The 20,908-nt window shown below is 38.4% G+C and overlaps 1 protein-coding gene across 1 annotated transcript in view; it reads right to left on the bottom strand.

The window, feature by feature from the left end:
* Positions 1–12,597: 12,597 nt before the first annotated feature.
* Positions 12,598–20,908, bottom strand: part of LOC122798735 (gastrula zinc finger protein XlCGF57.1-like) — a 133,970-nt gene continuing 125,659 nt past the window's right edge. The window contains exon 4 of the mRNA XM_044067838.1: positions 12,598–14,609. Coding sequence (XP_043923773.1) covers positions 13,033–14,609 — 1,577 coding nt within the window. The 3' untranslated portion in view covers positions 12,598–13,032. The remainder of the gene's footprint in view (positions 14,610–20,908) is intronic.

Below are 20,908 nucleotides of genomic sequence, written 5' to 3'. Positions count from 1 at the left end.
CGTCTTTATCAGTAGTTGTCCTGGATGAAGTAGGTCCTTGAAGGCTGTCAGGGCATTTTGAACAGCTAGCATCTCTCTTTGATTGATATGTAGATGCATTTGGTTTGCAGACCATGTGCCTTGAGTACATCTTCCTGCCATGTGGGCTCCCCAGGCATAATCCGATGCATCCGTTGTTAATGTCTGTGTAGCGGGGGTAGAGTGAATGGCTGTCCCTTTTTCTGGTGACAGGCCTTCGCCCACCATCAAAACTCCTGTTGCAGGCAGGGAATGAGAGTAACTATTGTTTCCAGGCTGTGGCAATGTTGAGTCCAAACACTTTTTAGGTACCATTGAAGTTTCCTCATATGCAGTCTTGCATATGGAATTAGTAGAATGCAGGATGCCATGAAGCCCAAAGCCTGCAGATTTTTTCTTGCAGATAACTGGACCTTTGTTGCCAACAGTTTGAAATAGGTAGTCAGTTGTCTTTGTTTGTCTGGCTTGAGATAAGCCATCTGGGCAGTTGTATTTAAGCTTGCACCCAGGAATATTATCTCTTGAGAGGCTACTAGTTTTGATTTCTGTTCATTGACTGTGTACTCTAGGCATGGTAGTAATCTCTTTACAAACGCCAGATGCTGTAGTAGAATGTCCTTGTTCTCTGCTTGAATGAGGCAGTCATCCAAGTAAGGATATATTTGTATTCCTCTTTGTCTGCAGAATGCAATTACTGGTGCCAGGCACTTTGTGAAAACACTGGGCGCAGCAGATAAGCCAAAGGGTAGTGCAGATAATTGGTAGTGCATTGAGCCAGCTTTGAATCTGAGGTATCTTCTGCATGTTTGTCTGATTGGAACATGCAGGTATGCCTCTTTTAGATCTAAAGTCACAAGCCAAGCCTTCTTGCCCAACATGGGCAGAAGCTGTTGTAGAGTCAACATTTTGAATTTTGGAATATCCAGAAATGTGTTTAGAATAGACAGGTCCAGTATTGGTCTCCAGGCTTTGTCCTTTCTGGGTACCAAGAACAACTTGAATAGAATCATTGCCTCTGCTCTTGCTCTGGTTCTTGTTGAATGGCCCTCATGTCCATGAGGGATGAAACTTGTTTTTGTGCCTCTGTCCATTGATTGTGTGGCAGGTCTGGCATACCGTTTGGCCTTGGCAGGGTGTGGAAGTGGAACCTGTAGCCTTGTGATACTATATTTAGGACCCATTTGTCCTGGGTGATCATGTGCCAATTTTGTGAAAAAAGTGCTAGTTTTCCCCCCAGAAGAGCTGCCAAAATAGAAGTACTTAGTTCTGGAAGGGGGAAGTCATTGAGACTGTTTCCTGTATGGCTGTGATTTTTCCTCTCCACTCTTGGAGGTAGAAGCATCCCATTGTTTAGGCTTGTATGAGCCTTGGGGCTGTGATCTGCCTCTGGGGTATCTGTATCTGCTTCTTTGTGGCCTATCTGACACTGGAAAGGACCAATTATTTGTAGGCCAGTTCCTGCTAAATCTGGGAGGCTGTACCTGCAAGAAATCCTTGACTGTTTGCATAGATTTAGCTTTGTCCTCCATTTTCTTCAATACCTCTTCTGCTTTAACACCAAACAAAGTATGATGCTGTAATAGAGCATCTAATAGTTTTGCTTTAACATGATCAGGAAGATTCTGTTCTTTTAACCAAGCATGCCTCCTAATGACAGAACCTGTAACAGTGGCCCTGCAGGAGGCCTCTAGAGAATCAAAACCACATTGCAAAGTATGCTTTCCAACTTGTTCAGCTGCATGCAATAACTCCTGCATTTCTTTGTTGTCTGCACATTCTGCATTTGCTAACATTTTCTGTTTAAGCAATGACATAAGATATTGCTGATATTTAAGCATATGAAATTGGCAATTTAAAGCTCTTACAGCCAAGGTAGTAGAAGTATAAATCTTTTTACCCCATCTGTCTAGGGCCCTAGAATCCCTATCAGAGGGGATAGGGTTTTTTCAGTAGAAGCCCTGACCCCTTTGGGACCCTGAGAGATAGTTTCTGGGTCAGCAGCAGGGTTTTTATAAAGAAATTTATGAGAATCAGGAACCCTGTAATATCTGTCTGGCTTAACAGAAGCTGGTGGTAAAGAGTCTGGAGATAGACTGGACTCTGAAAATACATCATCTACAATGTCTAAAACAGGTGGGATTGCCAGGGGCCTGTGCTGAGGCAGTAAAAGGAAGTCTCTCAGCCTTTTCTTGGATTCTGAGTAGTCTTGGCTCTCCCAGTGGAAGTGCTCCCTCATAGTATGCAGTGTCTCCCCAAAAGAATAATCCTCAGGATGAGAGGCTGAAGGGATAGATTCTTCAGCATCAGAATCCTCACAGGGAGGAATAGAATATTCCTGTTCAGAGGAGGAACCAGAGGAAATGGAAACCTGATCTGAAGATTCATAATCTAACTCTTGCCTAGGCATCTTATCAGGAGGGGGATGGGAACCCCTGATCAAAGTAATTAGGTCCTTGGCCATTTTAAGCATCTGTTTTTTAGGCATGGAGGCCTGTCCAGGAGAATGTTGTACTTGTTTCTTTGTCTTTAGAGCTGCTTTAGTCTTTGCCTTTGAAGCTGAAGTAGGTTTCACATATAGCTGTGTAGGCCTGAAAACATCCTCAGAAGCCAATGCCTGCTCAGCAGCTCCGGACCCATCTGAGGGAATAGTTTCCGAGTGTCCAGTACCTTGAGTTTCCAGCGGCCTAGTCGGCCACGTGGGAGTCGGAAGTGGCCTGTGGCTCTGAGGTAGCGGGCATCAGGGGCTGCGAAAGCGCCTCACTGAGAACCGGCGACAGGCCTAGCAGAAGCCTCGTCGTCGGTTTTGGATCTCGGATGCCTGTCCTTTTCTTTGTCCTTGCGCTTTTTATAAACTCCGGTAGTCGGCTATTCCGATGGCATTTTATAATTAAATCTTCTGCCAAAGTAATGGAATGCAAAATCGTACCGACGCTTAATAGTGCATTGGTTAAATCTAGCACAAAACCGACAACTAGCAATGTTATGGTCTGGGCCTAGGCAAGGAATACAGTAAGAATGAAAATCCTTATGAGGTATTTGCTTCCCACAAGAAATACAATTATTAACTTTTTCTGACATCGGTCTGGAGCAAGAAAAAGTTTCCCCAATGGGGTACTTAGCTTTAATGAAGACTTCGGATCTGCAATTCGAATTTGAAAACTCAGGAGTCGGCCGACCGGCACTTACGAACTGTTTTTGCTTCGGGCACTGCGCGGCAAGAAAGACTGAAGAAAATGGCGTTGGCTGCATCTTTTATACCCCTGACACACTGACATCAGGGAAGAGGCAACAGCAACCGACGCCGGACCTAGACTTTGGAATTCAGGCCGACTGAGGGTAGCCTGCCAGCAGGATAACCCAATTGTAATGACTGCAACAGTGAAACACGAAGAACATCTGGAAGAGGGAATCTTTAGAAAAGGGAAGGAACAAATTACTTAGAAGTAAATGGAAATTGTGGTAACAATACATGCATAATAATGTTCAGGAGGAGGAGGTTTAAGGGAAAGTAGTAATTTGGCATTTGTTTTGTAACGTTGGACTGATGATACTAGCAAGGAAAGTATAAGTGATGTACATTGATTTTAAATGGAAAATGTTAAAATGGTTTGTTTTGTTTTCTGTTAATGTATGTTTGCTTACGTCTTATAATGTAATAAAGTTTTTTAAGTATCAGGGCATGCTTAAATTTGTTGAATCACTCTGTTTCAGTCTTTGGTGTTACCCAAGAGTTTTCTTCTCAGCACCCACAATATACCCAGATCTGCCTTTTCCTGTAGTTCATATGAGCTCTGTATTGATATGATATTTAAGTATGGTTTGATTTTTTTTCCTAGCCCTGTTGCTACTACTGGCACTATTTGTATGTCATTACACAACATTGCTCTAGCTTCTGCCTGCATGTCCTGATATTTTAACTCTATGTTTTTTAGTAATATGCTCCAGTTACTGATGAATTGAATTTGATAATCAGTGCTACTTATGCTCTTTTCTCTTACTCCAGAATTTTCTGTAATCCTTTGTGGTTGATGTTTGCAATACCTCTTAGTTACTTGTTATGTTATAATGTTTACAAAGTCTCCAGTGTAACAACCTTGCTAAACTGTTGTCTTTCCATATACAAACGTTCTAGCACAAATGTTACATTAGCCGAAAACAAGATGCACAACTTTTTCCTAGTTCTGTACTCCAGAACTTAACATTTGTTTGTATCTCTTACCTTTTCTATAGATTTTGTGAACCACTGTGTATGCACTCTTCTATCTTTAACTGCCATTACTAACTTTCCATCTTTTGGTTAAAATTCACACCACCTAAGCAATCTGTGGGTCAACTCTTGGTCAACATAAGGTTTCTCCAGCAATTCTCCATACTCTCCACTATAATTGTGGGCTTTTCAGTTTTCTTTTTTTCTGATCCTGCTCATTGTATTTTTTCTTTGCACTTTCTGTTGTTGTATTCTTAATGCTACTATTACCTGTGCAAAGATATCATTTTGTCAGTTTAGACTTATTTGCTTCCTGCTTTAGAATTGTAACTATGTTTCTAATGGATGCTGTCAGTAAATATGTATGAATATCCCACAACACTGACATACAGAGGTAAGCAACAAAACACAGTTACTAACAAGAAGACCGGCGCAGAGATTTAATGAGAAAATATTTAGCACTTTTGTCTAAACAGTAATTAGCTTCAGTAATAACAAATCAGTTGTAGAAGACATCTTAAATATTAAAAACTATACCGCAAGTCATATGACTAAAATCATAATACAAAAATGTATATACACAAACAATACACATCTAAAATTCATATAAAATATAAAACTAAAAGCTTTTCAACTGGGTAGATATCAAGTATATATAAAAAAATAATTACAATTTTCTCTCTTTTTTACAGGGTGTGCCTTGGGAAAACATCTGGTGATTGTACATGTAAACTCAAAGACTAATCCATCTGTAACAAAATATGCTACCTTGTTTCTGCCATCTCAAGCATGTCAGTGATATCTCCTTCTCTCAAGTCCTTGCTGTCAGGGTCAATTACATACAAAGTGAAACTTTGGAAATCTATTACAAACAATAGTAGGTTTATACAAAGCAACGTAAGCATTCTTATTTTCATTGTATAGGCATACTCCAATCTTGTCAGCAACAACATTGTTGTGATCATACCCACATAAAATATGTCACAAAATGAACACACAGCAATATAAATACCTCCCTTTGAAGAATAAGGGTAATGTTTCTTGGGCAATACAGCTCTGGTCATTCAACACAAGGGCAAAAATGGTCCTTCTTAAACCTTACACTGTCCACATTTAAAAGTTCTTTCATCAGTAGATGGCAATACAAGTAGAATAATTCTATAAAACATTTTTAAACTGGCCACTTTTTAAATATAAAATGTGTACATGACTTCCTTGCTATCGTGTGTTTTTGTTTGTTGTGTTGTGTTATAGTTAGGTTTGGATCTGCTGCTTTTTGATATATATATTTTTAGTCAATTTCAAGAAGGCTAATTCTTCCTTCAGACTGAGGAATATATAATCTTGTTAAACACTGCTTTTGTATGTCATTTGAGAGGCATGAAGCAGTTTTCCTGTTTTCTTATCAAGCTACTCCAACATTTTTGTGGGGGTAAACTAGGGTGAACAGGTAAACGCTAATTCACTCCTGGTTTAGCACCCCTGTCCCTCATGGATAGGGGCAATGTGTAACTCCCTGAGTTTTTGTACTTAAAATATAGAGGCTAAAAACCTCAAGATCCTCAGAGATCAAAAGCCTAGTACCTGTGAATGTCAAAGCTATACAAAGAATAGGAAGTACTGGATGACTTATTGTTTGAACCTTATTCCTAGAAGTTACAGCAGCTTTCAATACTAGTTTCAATCTTCTAAGATGTTCCTTAGTAAACTTTGTTCTCCCCTTCATCTACTCTGTGATAATTATATACTATCTACTGCTCCAATTCTTTTATAATACATTGCTCAAGTTGGATATTTCTTTTGATGATTCACTTATCCTGCTACAAATATTGTTTTGTACCTCTGTCAAGACCAAATGGCATTCTTTTGTCATCCGAAAAGGGGTTAATAATCTGTGGCTGTACTTTGTTTTTGTCAAATTAGATACACAGTTTTAGATCATCCACAAAAAGAACAAGAGATGCCTTTTGATAAGATTGTTTTGCTGCAGTCAGACGGCAGCTATGGCACAGACTGTTAACAAGCAGCTTAATAAAGTTATGGCCCAGGCAAAACAGTAATGACGACAAATCATCATCATGAAATGTTCAACTCTGGATCATTACACCCTGGTTATTAATTTTCCCTTTTTCTGCTACTGTTGCAAAGTAGTTTGCATGTTTTCGTCGTAACCACAATACAATATATCAACATGTGAAGAATCTTACAAATTTTAAGCACTCTGTAATCTAGGAGTGTGGAATACTGTCAAACCTTTTTTTTTGTAACCTCCATGCCATAGTGATGCTTTTTTTGTTCTTTTTACAGGCCTTCACTGCAGCTTTCTTTAATGAAAGACTGTCCTTAATTCCACACTATTCTCTTTTATTCACTTTCTGTTCTGACGACTGTAGAGGCTACATACATTGCTCTATATAGCTTACATTTTGTTGGGAAACAGGTTACTGGTTGATAACTATAGAGGTTTTTGAAGGTTATTTTTAAAGTACAAGTATGTTTTTTACTACTGTTGACCAGGTTGGTGTCATTTCAGGGAGTGTATACATGCAGTTTTTACTCAAGCCTAAATCATGCCCTGGGAGTCTGAAGATGATTGACAATGGCACCAATTGGGCAACTCTGTACTGTTCAACAGTATGACAGCCAATCTGAGACTTCATATCATGTCTCTGGATCAGATATGGCAATGCTAAACTTAAGTGACTTAACCGAGCTGGTCTTCCCATTACAGCCCAAGCAGTGCAGATACACAGACAACTGCAAACATGCCCCTTCAGACATCTGTGTATCTGCTAATATACCTCTACCAACACACACACACACACACACACACACACACACACACACACACACACGCACACACACACACGCACACACACACACACACACACACACACACACACACACACACACACACACACACTCACATGCACAAGGATATATCCAATCATCCCCACACATGCGTGCATATCCATATGCACGTACACACACACAACTGCAAGATACCCTACAGACTCACTGGCATATACATACATATGAATATGTGCACAGTCACATATACACATGGATGACTTTGGAGTACTTTCTCTCAGTTGCACAAACAGCCCAGATCCTTTCACTGAAGTGTATGGGTATACTTTTTCAAAAGACAGTGTACACTTTTTCCACTATGCACACCAAATAGCATAGTAGAGCCATTTTCTGAATCACTCTACTGAACTATTCAAATGCCGGTGATATTTACAGGGGACAACATATGACTAATTAGCAACAATCCTGGCCCTAAACCTCTGTACCCGCATGTGGCTTCACCAGCAAGATCACTATCTGAACTACAGGCCAGTTACTTCCTACTACTGTAGTGACACAGAGGTCCCAGAATCTTTAATGTACAACACATTGCAAAAAACAGCAGAGGAATTTTTTTTTTTTTTTACCTTTTTCATTTTCATTTATTTACATTTGGAGACCAGGTTAGTCCCACAAGGCTAATAGCCTTTTTAGTGAAATAACCTAGGTGGTATTCACACTCAGTAGGGGAAATGTGGTCACAGCAGCTGGGAATTTTCCCTACACTTTTCGATAAGTGCAGTGGGATCTTTTATATCCACCTGAGCTACTACTAAGTCAGGCAGATGGGACTTTAGTTTAACATCTCATCTGAAGGATGCCACACCAGGAGTGCAGCATCCCCCTTTATGCTGCAATGTAGTATCAAAACTAGAACATTAGTCCAACTAGCTTGTGAGGGAACAGAACCCACAGCCTTCTACACAATATATTAAGCCTTTCTGAACACCAGGATGGTATAAAGATGTTAATATAATTAGCTAGAAGTTGGGTACAACATCCGGCTCTGGAGTTTTCTCCAGGGGGAAATTCACATGGCGTCTAGAATGAATGGAATGATGTCTTATCATGCCATGTAAACCCTTTGTCACATACTGATGATTTACCACGTAAAGCTTCTATCCAAAACCTTTGCCACATGCAGCACATTTATACGGCCTCTGTCTTTTTAACTTCTTCAAGTCTTTTGGGTTTCTAATACCATGACAGGAATAGACTCCATTTCTAAGTCAAAGTATGATTAAAGTTCTTGAAATTAGTATTTTTTCAGTCTTTGATGTTAGCCAAAAGTGCTCTTTGCAACACCCGCAATATGCCCAGAAATGACTCCTGCAGTTCATATGGAGTTACATGTATCTGTAACATATCTAAATACAGTTGTAAATTATTTTTTTATGAGAGACCCATTGCTCCTACTACTATTGGAACTGTCTGGGTATATTTCTTCCACAGTGCCATCATTTCTGCTTGTAAATCCTGTTATTTTATGACTTTGTCTCTCCCTGTAAATAATTTCAATGATCAATGCCACTTTTTTTCTTCTTTTCATTGACTATTACTATAACTGATTTTCTTGAATCTATTTGCTGAACTGTTGGCAATGGGTAATCCCACGTGACATAAACTTCATCATTCTCTGTAATGCTTTGTGGCTCAAATTTCCAATGCTTCTCAGCTACTTTAATACTGTTATTTTTGCACAATCCCCAATGCAACAGTCTTGCCACATTATTATGCCTTTCAGTATACAATCCACTGCCATTAGAGTCACACAGTACACCCAACAACAACAAGATGTGCAGCTGTTTTCAGTTCTGTTTTACAGAACCTGCATTTGTCTGTTTCTCCCACATGTTCAATGGACTTCGTAAACCAACATGTACATAGTCCACTATCCTGGGCCACCAATATTAACCTTTTGGTTTAAACTCACATCTCCTTAACCATTCCTGTGTCCGATGCTGATCTACATGAGTTTTTTCCAGCAGCTTTCTATACTTGCAACTATATTTACACATTTTCCACATTGCTTGCCTTCTCATCTGATCCTTCTCCTTGTATTCTTTCTTTTATTTTTGCTGCCTGATTCTTGCCTACTTCTGGTTTGATTACCATTCTTAGTTTAGCAGAAGCATATCAGTGTCAACTAAGCAGGAAAGTCATCTTAGATTTGTTCTCTTTATGTTTTAAAACTTTCTTTGTTTGAATCTGGTGAAGTGAGCAGATATATATGCAGCCCTACAATTGCAGAGTCTGTATTAGAAGACTGAAGACGCATTCTTTTGAATGCGTCTTGGTCGAACTGAAAAGGCTGAAAATGCAAAATATCGAAGCGACTGTTAAGAAAATTCTTTCCCTGGGAAATAATTTGCTTGGCCGCTGCGGTGCTTTGCCATTTTCGGCACTGTAGTGCAGTCTCAGAGTTGGTATATTTAAGTAGGGGGGGGGGGGCAAAGCCCACCACTTAATGTAATGTTTGAAATTGATTTTTTTTCCCTTGAGAAAAAAATCACTGTTCTGACATTTCGACATTGTAAGCTTTCACTTACACTTTTTTTAAGCGTTCAGTGATTTAAGGTAGACCACAACTGCAGATCTATACACATAATCAGTTTCAAGGAGGCCCATACCTTCTTCAAAATGAGGAATATATAACCTTGGTAAACAGTGATTTTTATATATCATTTGATAAGCATGAAACATTTTTTCTAGTTTTCCTGTCCAACCGAACCAGTACTTTTGGGGGTCAGTCAGTCACCCCAAAACTATAAGTTACAACATAGAGCAAATTGATTTATAGCCTGGACTTTATTCCTAGATGTCAGTGGTATTTTCAGTATTAATTTTAGTCTTTTAAAATATTCCTAAGTTTTATTCACATTTGTTCATGTTTTACTGTTGATCCTTCATCAGTTCCCATATATTTATAAACTCCGTCCTGCTCAAGTTCCTTTATATCACTTTCCTGTCCCAGGCTGATGTTTTCTTGTTGCTGCACTTTTCCTGCTGTAAGTGTTGCTTTTGCACATTTACCAAGATCAAATGACATTCTTATATCATCTAAGGACGTTTTGACCACTTGCAGCTGAGCTTTTAGCTCCTCATCTGATGAACTATAAACTTTTAAATTGTCCACAAAAACAATGAGAAGTCTTTGCACTTTGTTGTTTTTTGGGAGCCAAATTGTAGCCATTACCTAAACTGTTAAGTAGACAGCTTAATGGGGATAAGGTCAAGACAAAAAAGCAGCTGTGACAGCAAGTCATCCTGGAATATCCCCACTTTGAATTTTTATCCCTGGAACAATACTTTATTTGTCCTTTATCATTGGCTTAGCTGCAAAATAGTTTGCTACTGTTTCCTGGTCACTGTAATGTAATTGATCAATGTAAGATGGATATTTTATATCTGTAAGCACTCCTTTATCCGTGAATGTGAAATGCTGTCAGATATTTTTTGTAATCTATCTATGCCATATTTACATTCTTCACCTTTTCACATACGACTTTGGAATGACTATCTTTTGTTCCATTGCCATGATTACGTTTTCTTCTAAATTAATGTAGTTTTTAGGATAACTTGCAGGTTTAGTCTTAAGAAGCATCTTTTTTCCTGTTGTTAAGCAGGTTGGTGTCTGGGATGTGCATATAAATATTTATTACTTGGGGTTAATCTTCATGTAAGGATTTGACAACTTTTAGTCAGAAGTTAGGTACTGCATCTGGACCTGGGCTTTTCCATTTAGGAGCTTTTCTTAATTTGGTTTCAATTTCTCTGGCTGTTACTTCATCCCATTTCATATCCTATACATTTAAACTTCTTACTGTTTCTTTTACTTCTTGTATCCATTCAGCATTTTTGTTATTTTCAACAGGGTCTTCATAAATATTTCCCCAGAATGTGTTTATTTCTTCTTTTCTTGGTGATGTTTCTATTCCTTTTGCTTTGTTTCGCAGTTCTGTCTAAAACGTTTTTTGGGTCATCAATGAATTGCTTAATTTGTACTTTTCCTTTATATTTATCTGCACATCTTCCAAGTTCTTCTACTTTGCTGATATCTTCAGTTTATTGTTTGCAATAGTGTGTGATAGATCCTGATCTGCTCTGATACTGCGCATTGTGTTTATCACATCTATCTTTCTGTATTTTGTTGATCTTTTCCCTTTTCTAAACTCTTCCAACAGTAACACTTCTTGACTTAATTGATTTATAATTTTCTCTATTCGATACTTCCATGATGGCATTTGATTTCTCCCTTACTGCCCTGTGTTATTGTGGTAAGACTTTATCTGTTATTAATTTAGCTGTACAGTAATATATGCCTATTTAATTCTGTTATCTCACATAAATTTATGCTAATAGTCTTGATTACTGTGTTCATTTGTTTTATCAGACCTCTAGAATGTGGGTCTTATTGACTTTTTTTAATTTATTTCTATCCATCTCTATTAAATCGACCAACTCTTCCCTTAGATAATTTTCTTTTGAACTGAGGGTACATTCTTTGTTCTCCATTTCCTTTGTGCATTTAAAAGAAAGTTTCACTATATCTCTTCCTGTGAAATATTCTCTTCAGCTGCATTCTGTGTTATTCATTGCTCTTTCATACGGGAACTCAATGGCCTATCACTCGATGACGTTGACTGCATCAGGGTTGCCACGGTTTCCTGCTGCTGCCCTTGCTGTGCTTCTCCAACTGAACTTTTGTATTGGTTTCCTACAGAAGGCTCCAGAGTATCTTCATGTGGCACGTGATCAGATGCTTCCCACTCCAACCATTTCTCATTCATTTTGGGACTCATTTTTCCATCATGGTATGACGTTGCCAGAGCTGGATTTTCTACACTAAATCCTTCACCTCGCAGGTCTCTTTCTTTACATTCTCCATTACTAATCCTCTTTTCTAAGTCCCTCCTTTGTTTTCTTATTTTTTTTGTATTGTGTCTTTGCCTGTGTTTCTTCAACTATCGTTGATAATGCTTTTTTGTACTGATTAGTTTTGCTTTCTCCTTTGCATAAATGTTGCACCATATTAAATGTCTTTCTTTCTCATATCCATATTTCTTCTTCAGATTCCTCCTGTTTCTCCTTACTTGGAGGGCTCATTGTTCCATCATGCTGTGACATAACCTGTGTTAGACTTTTTAATACTAAGTCCTTCACTTCACAAATAGTCGAAAACTTTAGCTTTTAATTGTTTAAATATTTTTCTAATCTTCTGTTCTACATTTCTCCTTTGTGATCTTATTTTTTTGTGCTGTGAAAGTTTCCATATATGGGTGCTTTTACCTGTATTCAAATATATTTGGAGTTGATTTTTTTTTGTATTGATAAGTTTGGCTTTCTCCCTTTCATACATATTGCACCATATCAGATCTCTCTCTTTCCCATGTCCATGTTTCCTTTTTATAACTTTCAAAAATCTCTTGGTTTTGTTCTATATATTTAACAGCTTCCTCAGTTGCTTCTTTTTCCAAACATCCCAAAGTTTCTTGGTCTGTATAATGTTTTTCATGGATCTGTTGTATTAATGAACACAAATGTACATTTGAAGCTTTTGACGTTTTTTTTTTCTTTTGCAAGTATTTTTGTTTTCTCAAATTTCTCTCAATCCTTTTGAATATCTTCTACCTGGAAATTCAGGGCTTCTTGCATAACAGTGACAATACTTAATTTCTTTCGTATTCTCAACAGTCCACTCCATCATCTTTATGGCTCTTTTTTGGCCTGTCAATTTTGCGGTACTACTAACTCAGGCAAATGGGGCATCAGTTTACTATTTCATCTGAAGGAAGGCACACCCAGGAGTGCAGCATCCCCATTTATGCTGCACTGCATTATAAGTACTAGAAAATTAATCCAACTAGCTGGTGACGGAATAGAGCCCACAGTCTTCGACACACTACATTAAGCCTTTCTGAACCCTACGGATGGGGTAAAGATGTCAATATATTTTGCTAGACGTTGGGTACAGCATCTGGCTCTGGAGTTTTCTCTAGGGAGGAATCATTGTTTCTAGCGTGAATGGACTGATGTCTTCTCATACTATAATGCTGTGTAAATCCTTTGCCACATGTGACACACTTATAGGGTTTCTGGTCAGTGTGAACAGACTGATGCTTTACCAAGTAACGCTTCTGTCCAAACCCTTTGCCACATATAGCACATTTATAGGGCCTCTGGCCACTGTGGATAGTCTGATGTCTTGCCAGATTGCTCTTACTTATAAAATCCTTGTCACATGTAGGACATTTGTAGGGCTTCAGCCCTGTGTGAATAGTCATATGTGCTGCCAGACCATTCTTCCTAGTAAAACCTTTGCCACACGTATTACATTTGTAGGGCTTTTGTCCAGTGTGGATACTCATATGTGCAGCCAGACCGTCCTTATTTACAAAACACTTGTCACATGCAGTACATATGTACGGCTTCAATAATGTGTGGATGCTCTGATTATGTTTCTCCAGATTGTACTTAGTTATAAAAGCCTTGTCACATGATGTACATTTGAAGGGCTTCTGTCCGGTGTGGATACAGAGATGTGTTACTAGATTGTTTTTAGCTGCAAAAGCCTTGTCACATATAGTACATTTGTAGGGCTTCTGTCCAGTGTGGATATTCTGGTGCGTTTCCAGATAGAACTTATTCATAAAACCCTTGTCACATATACTGCATTTGTAGGGGTTCTGTCCAGTATGTAAAGTCTGATGTATTGCCCAAGTCTTCTTATATACAAAGTCCTTGTTACATAGACTACATTTGTAGGGTTTCTGCCCATTGTGGATAGTCATATGCTTTGACAGAGCAGTCTTTGTTGTAAAACCCTTGAAACATGTACTACATTTGAAGGGTGTCTGTCTTTGTTTAATTTCTCCACTCTCATGTGCTGTCAAATCTCTCTTATCTATAAAACCCTTGTCACATGTAACACATCTGTAGAGCTTCTGTCCAATGTAGATAGTCTCATTTTCTGCCAAACCCCTCTTCCATAAAAAACTTTTGCCATATGTGGCACATCTATACTTTTTTTGGCTTCTCTTTTTTAATGGCTGACAGCCAGTATGAAATGCCTGATGTTTTTCCATACTAGATTTCTGTTTAAAACTTTTGCCACATCTGGTACATTTATACTGTTTGTGTCCAGAATAAGTAATCTGATTCACTATTGAGCTGTTTCTCCTTGTACAACCCTTGTGACCAATGGAATACTCTCCAAAAACTGTTTGTTTATGTACTGAGAGTGCATTCCTTTGTCTTTTTGCTCTGTGACTTAACTTATTATTTAAGCTTCTACTATGAAAAGCAAGCCTCTCTCTTTCCATTCCATGAGTTTCCACATACAGTTCTAGTTCTGCTTTCAAGTTAAACTCCTTGTTATATTTCACACTGTTATATTGCCTGCTTTCAGGGCACATGGGGTCATCTCTTGTGACAGACTTCTCAACTATGAATGTCTTGTCATCTTCAGAATTAACATATTTCCCTTGTGATGTCTGGTAACTGTGAATCTTGCTGAAATCTGCATTCCTAAAGACTTAATAGAAAAAGGAACGTATTAAAATATAATGATCTACAGCAGAGTTTATTTTTCACAACAGGTGTAACAATACAAACTGCTACTGCCTTCATTATCCTATAAATATTTGTTTTCATTTCCAAACTGATAAAACAATTCTAAAGTGAATACATCATCAAAAAAAAAAATCTTTCTGTATGTTGCAATATTGTTACAATAATCACATTTAACATTGGTTTTCTAGTTTAGTGTTTACACATTACTTCAGAACATACATCTGATGCTTTTCAGTCAGATTACTTTCTTCATAATGCTTACAAACTACATTAATTCATTGCATCACCCATCATTTAAATTCAATGGTTTTTGACGTCTGGGCATTTAAAATGAACTATTCAGGGGTCAAAATGCTCAAATTAAAATAAATGTTATTAAATACAGTGACTATAAACGTAAAGCACTTTCTTTAAAAAAATTGTGCTTCTTGCCTTAAATGAAGGATATTTAATTTAAAAAATGCACAATGCTTACAATATCAAAGTACTCTGTAAGTAATTTTAATGTGTATTATACACAAGTGCCACTAAAAATAGCTACAAAGTCAACATCCAAAATGGTAGTGAAAACTGTGGACCTTTTAGGTTCATAGCTGTGTACTAGGCTAATGGCCCTGAAGTCTTTACAATCCTAGCCCATAGGATTACCCTGGCATCGTGCCACCTGACCTTAGGTCCCAGTGCCTCTGTTGAGTAGAGCCACTGGAGTGATCCCTGGGATGAATTTTCTATTTCCCATCCACTCATCAAGATTTCTCTTGAAGAGGGCCAGTGAGGTGCTCTGTTTGACACGTATGTTCAGTCTATTCCATAGCATGGGCAGTATCTGGGTTATGAACCTGTCCCTCCAGCACGTTCTGTTGACTGTGATAATGAGGTTGAGATCTCTGGAGCGTGTGGTGTGGAGGGATTGGGATTTCTTTAGCTGTAGCATTTCTAACAGAGCTGGGTCAGACATGGCTTTGTAAGTCAAGCAGAGATCGCCTCTAAGTAGGCGATATGAGACAGAATAGTTGGGAATTTTTTGAGTCTGTCCACATAGGACAAGTGTTTAAGGCTTAGGATCCTCTTTGTGAGGTACTTTTGACATTCTAATGGACATATTCTGAGATGCTCCAAATGCAGTAAAGTGCAGGTTACCTTACTGAATATGGTATAATTCACAAGAACACCTAATGACAGCATGTCCAGATGCCTTCATAGCAAACAGCTCATACACCACATATTTAGCTTAATAGCCTTGGTACATCCTGGATTGTGTTTGCCACAAATAATGGTGTACATAACACAAACACCAACCGCAGATGACACCCAAATTATTGTTTTTTTACAAAACAGTCACTCCTGAACTCTAATGTGCCCTCCCTCCTCAAGGGGTGCCATGTTTTCTAGCATACACTGATTATCTCACTTACTGAAAAAAAAAAAAAAAACAATAGGGATATACCATCCCTCCCCTCCTAATTACTCCCCTGCACCTCCTATGTGAATGGTAATCCCTGGTGATCTACCATCCCTCCCCTCCTAATTACTCCCCTGCACCTCCTATGTGAATGGTAATCCCTGGTGATCCACCAACCTTCCCCTCCTAATTACTCCCCTGCACCTCCTATGTGAATGGCAATCCCTGGTGATCCACCAACCTTCCCCTCCTAATTACTCCCCTGCATCTTTATGTGAATGGTAATCCTTGGTGATCTATCATCCCTTCCCTCCAACTTACTCCCATGCATCTTTACGTGAATGTTAATCCCTGGTGATTTACCATCCCCTCCCCCTCCTAATTACTCCCCTGCATCTACTACATGAATGGTAATCCCTTGGACATCCACTATCCGTCCCCCTCCTAATTACTTCCCCTGCATCTACTACGTGAATGGTAATCCCTGGTGATCTACCATCCCTTCCCCTCCTAATTACTCCCCTGCATCTACTATGTGAATGGTAATCCCTGGTGATCTACCATCCCTCCCCCTCCTAATTACTCCCCTGCATCTACTATGTGAATGGTAATCCCTGGTGATCTACTACCCCCCCCTCCTAATTACTCCCCTGCACCTCCTATGTGAATGGTAATCCCTGGTGATCCACCAAACCTTCCCTCCTAATTACTCCCCTGCACATCCTATGTGAACGGTAATCCCTGGTGATCCATCAACCTTCCCCTCCTAATTACTCCCCTGCATCTCTTATGTGAATGGTAATCATTGGTGATCTATCATCCCTTCCCTCCTACTTACTCCCATGCATCTTCTAAGTGAATGTTAATCCCTGGTAATCTACCATCCCCTCCCCCTCCTAATTACTCCCCTGCACCTACTATGTGAATGGTAATTCCTTAGAGATCCACTATCTGTCCCCCTCCTAATTACTTCCCCTGCATCTACTACGTGAATAGTAATCCCTGGTGATCTACCATCCTTCCCCCTCCTAATTACTCCCCTGTATCTACTATGTGAATGGTAATCCCTGGTGATCTACAATCCCTCTCCCTCCTAATTACTCCCCTGCATTAAGTATGTGAATGGTAATCCCTTGGAGATCCACTATCCGTCCCCCTTCTAATTATTCCCCTGCATCAACTATGTGAATTGAAATCTTTTGGTGATCTACACTGGTGGGAAGAGGTGTAACTAAACAGTATTCCAACAGAGCTGTGCAAGTGCAAGTGCAAGTGGTGCATGATGTCAGGTGATGTAATGGAGACATCTCATTGGATAGAAACTGCTGTTAAAGAGGAAAACGAAGAACAATACATGAGTAAACAGTAAGGCAAAGAGATAAGGAGGTAATGAAAAGGAAGCTTAGGCAAAGGCAGCTGAATAAGAACACCTCTACCTCATACCTTCAGGGTCCACAGTTCAATTCTGAACTCTGCTCAGTAGTTCTGGAGTCTGCATGAGATGTTTGTTTATTTAAAATGTTTTAACCAGAAGAGAACTCTGATCTGTAGGGACCACTTCCATGCCTCCCAAGTGAAGTATATAATATTAAAATGTAGCAAATAACTAAATGCACAAAACAGTGATAATAAAATAAGCAATCCAGAACATACAAGTATAACATATAATACAGCACACAAAATATGTAACAAATGAATATTACGGGGAGAAGATATGGCAGGGTAATACAACAGAGGAATACGGGGCCATTAGTTGAGTTACTTAAGTATGAAAATGTAGCAAAAGAGCTGTACTGTTTATGTAAGTGAACTGCTGTGGAAAAGGATATATTTACCTTTCTTCATTTTTTTTCAGTTCAGAATATAATATGGAGGGTGACTGAAGACCAGCCTGGAAGGCATGGATTTCCAAACTCCGGACTGTGTAGTGTAGTTTATAAGAAGGGGGTCACTAAGCCTGAAACTACTGGGAGAAGAGATCTAGGTTAGAACTTGGAAATTCTAATTGTAAGTCAGCATGCAAGGAAGGGGAAGGATCCTATTTTAAGTTTACATAAAAAAATGGCATCCCAATAATGTATACACCTAAACATGTAAACACAGAAATTGGTTGCAGTAATGGTAGGGTTCTTTGGGAAGGACAGTTAAACACTTACAGAATAGGCCAGACTTTTTTTTGTAAGACAGAGAGGATTTTCCTGGAAGCAACAGATGCTAGTAGTCCAGTTCAATGTAGGCAAGGAGAACACATTTTCTGAATGCATTTATTCCTGCTAAAGAAAGAGACTGGAACATCGTTCTGGTCCAGAAAACCGATTTATTAACTTTAGTTATTGCTATGTTGAGGGGGTAATGGAAATTTAATGGAGTCAAGCCAGTTACACAGACAATGGAATTGGTGTTACTTTCGTGCAGTTTTGATTTTTTTTTTTTGTGAACCATATGCAATTCTTGGGGAAAGCAGACAGCCTAGGTACAGAAAACTGTTAGCTCTTTTTTTTTTTTAATTTAAAGTAGGCTCATTTTTGCAATCAACCAGAAAAGAAGTTCACATCATTTTATAACTCCATTTCTGATACTTAAGTTTCAGATCCATACCTTATCATACAACATATAGACATTACATGTAAAATGTGTAATCATTTTCCAAGTAAGAGTTATTCTCCTGAAATTACAGGGGGCATAAAAGGATTACATTTTTGTATGACATGTTTACATTCATCATAACGACTTTTGCAAGTTCTTTTGAGGGTGAGGTCACAGGAAAAGTTTTAATTACTGGTTCAGAGGTATGAGAATGAAGTTGGTAGAAAATGCTTATCCAGATATAGAAAAAACAGAGGTAAGTTGAAGGAAATGCAGACATATATATAGAAAATTAGAGAGACTTGATGACAAAAGTAACAAAGAAATAAGTGTGTTGCTGAGAGACTGAGATGCATATCACACAAGTTTTTTTTTCCCACCGATTATGCCTACTTGCATGCAGACTTAAATATTTGGGGAATTGCAGCGTTACTTAGGAAAACTGCCCTTGTGGGCCATTTTAAATTTAGCTAATTTCCTTTTGTGGCAATCAAACTCTGTACCGCTTGTATATGAGGTAAACACCTTAACCATCGTGCCAACTTTCAAATCATATCATTCACAGATCATGATATAAGCAGTGGAACTACTTGCAGAAACAAATATAATGCAACAGACAAAGTTAGATGTGGCATGAATGGATTCTCATTATGATATGTTTAATATGTGACATTACCAGACAGTTCCCACAGTATGTTACTGTATGCGTACATGATTAAACACAGATTTTACACAACAACACAGCTGATGTTATACAGGCATAAACTTGAAAAGTGTAGTGACATGTTTATCATATCAGATTATATGATTATCTGAAGAAACAGGTAGTAATAAGACTCTAAGATGTAACACATCAGGCTTCATCTGTTAAAAAAAAGTTATGCATAAATTATTTACTGATCATGGAATATGAGGCATAGGGATGACAAAACACTGATAGGGTATTACAGATTTTGTTATAGTGGGTGACAGTGACGGTACATAATGCTCATGTTGTTTTACATGAAACAGCTATGATTTTGTAACTACAAGGTATGAACATGTGATTACCTAGTACAGAATTATACTTACGAAAAGAGAGCATAAAATGCAAGTTGTAAATGGGCTTGTGAAGGTGTATAAAGGTATGAGTAAAGTATGCTACATTGAAACACAACTGGTTATGGATTTATCAAAACCAAATTCTGACAGTTATTCCTATATAGTATCAGAAAGATCTTTATACAGACCATTTCTGGAATATGAAACACTTCACTTTTGTTTACAAAATTTACTCTAAACATGAATAATGAGTTATCTTTTTTCCATCTTACCTTTAAAATCTGCAACATACAGATCAAGACCACTGACTATACAGAGTATTAGTATGAACAAGCAAACCAAAACTGAAATAAAGGCTACCTACAGAATAATGATTTGCACATTACTTGATGGGATAATTCAGATTTTTCAAAGGGTGCATATCCTACACTGCTCGTATATTAGTATGTCTCAGTAAAAAGATTTGACTTTTGGCAGGATCGTGCAGACCTGTGGCTAGCTATGCTGGCACCCAGTGCTGTCCCTCAATCTAGTACACCCAACTAAACTAGGTGACCTTTTAAACTGCAGCAAGCAGCTGCTGCTAATGTAATACTAGCATTCATTCCTAAAGGCCTACAGTGCACTGAATAACAATCGGATTCTGATGACTGCTCTCTGTAACACTTTGCACCTAAAGCAGCTGCATATTTTACCCCCACCCTATCTATGCCTCTGGATGCATGTCAGACTGAAAAGATCTTGGCAACAAGTACATTTGATGAAAATTTTGATTTATTGGAAAAGCTCACCCAGACTCTGCCACAACTTGCTGTGAGGGAAAGGTTAGTTTGCTCTTGCTTTCTTGTATTTTGTATTGCTTCATTGCCGCCTTCTATTTTTTATACTGTGGTTTATTTTCTTTACACCATGTTTTCATTTCATATTTAAATTGGGAAAGAGACCACAGCTTTGTCTCTTGTGAGTCACATACAAATTAAAATTTCTCTGACCCTCCCACACTGGCACTGTTGTGTTTTTAACCTCAACTGTCTTTCTAGTCACCTGCCTATTATATTAATTTGACTGCATTTATCCTTCCCTTTCCTTTATCAATGGCTATTGTCAATAAACATAAAATTATCATTTTGTGAAACCACTCCCCTTCAGCTACTTACATTTCTTGGCTATCCCACCATATTCCACAGAACCAGAATACAAAGCACCCACCCACTTACTTAGAAAGCCATGCG

Source organism: Protopterus annectens, chromosome 3.part1 (genome assembly GCF_019279795.1).
Source record: "Protopterus annectens isolate FY-2018-M chromosome 3.part1, PAN1.0, whole genome shotgun sequence".
In the NCBI taxonomy this organism is placed as follows: Eukaryota; Metazoa; Chordata; order Ceratodontiformes; family Protopteridae; genus Protopterus; species Protopterus annectens.
Note: the sequence above shows the minus strand (reverse complement) of the source record. Positions and strands in the feature narration are given on the sequence as shown.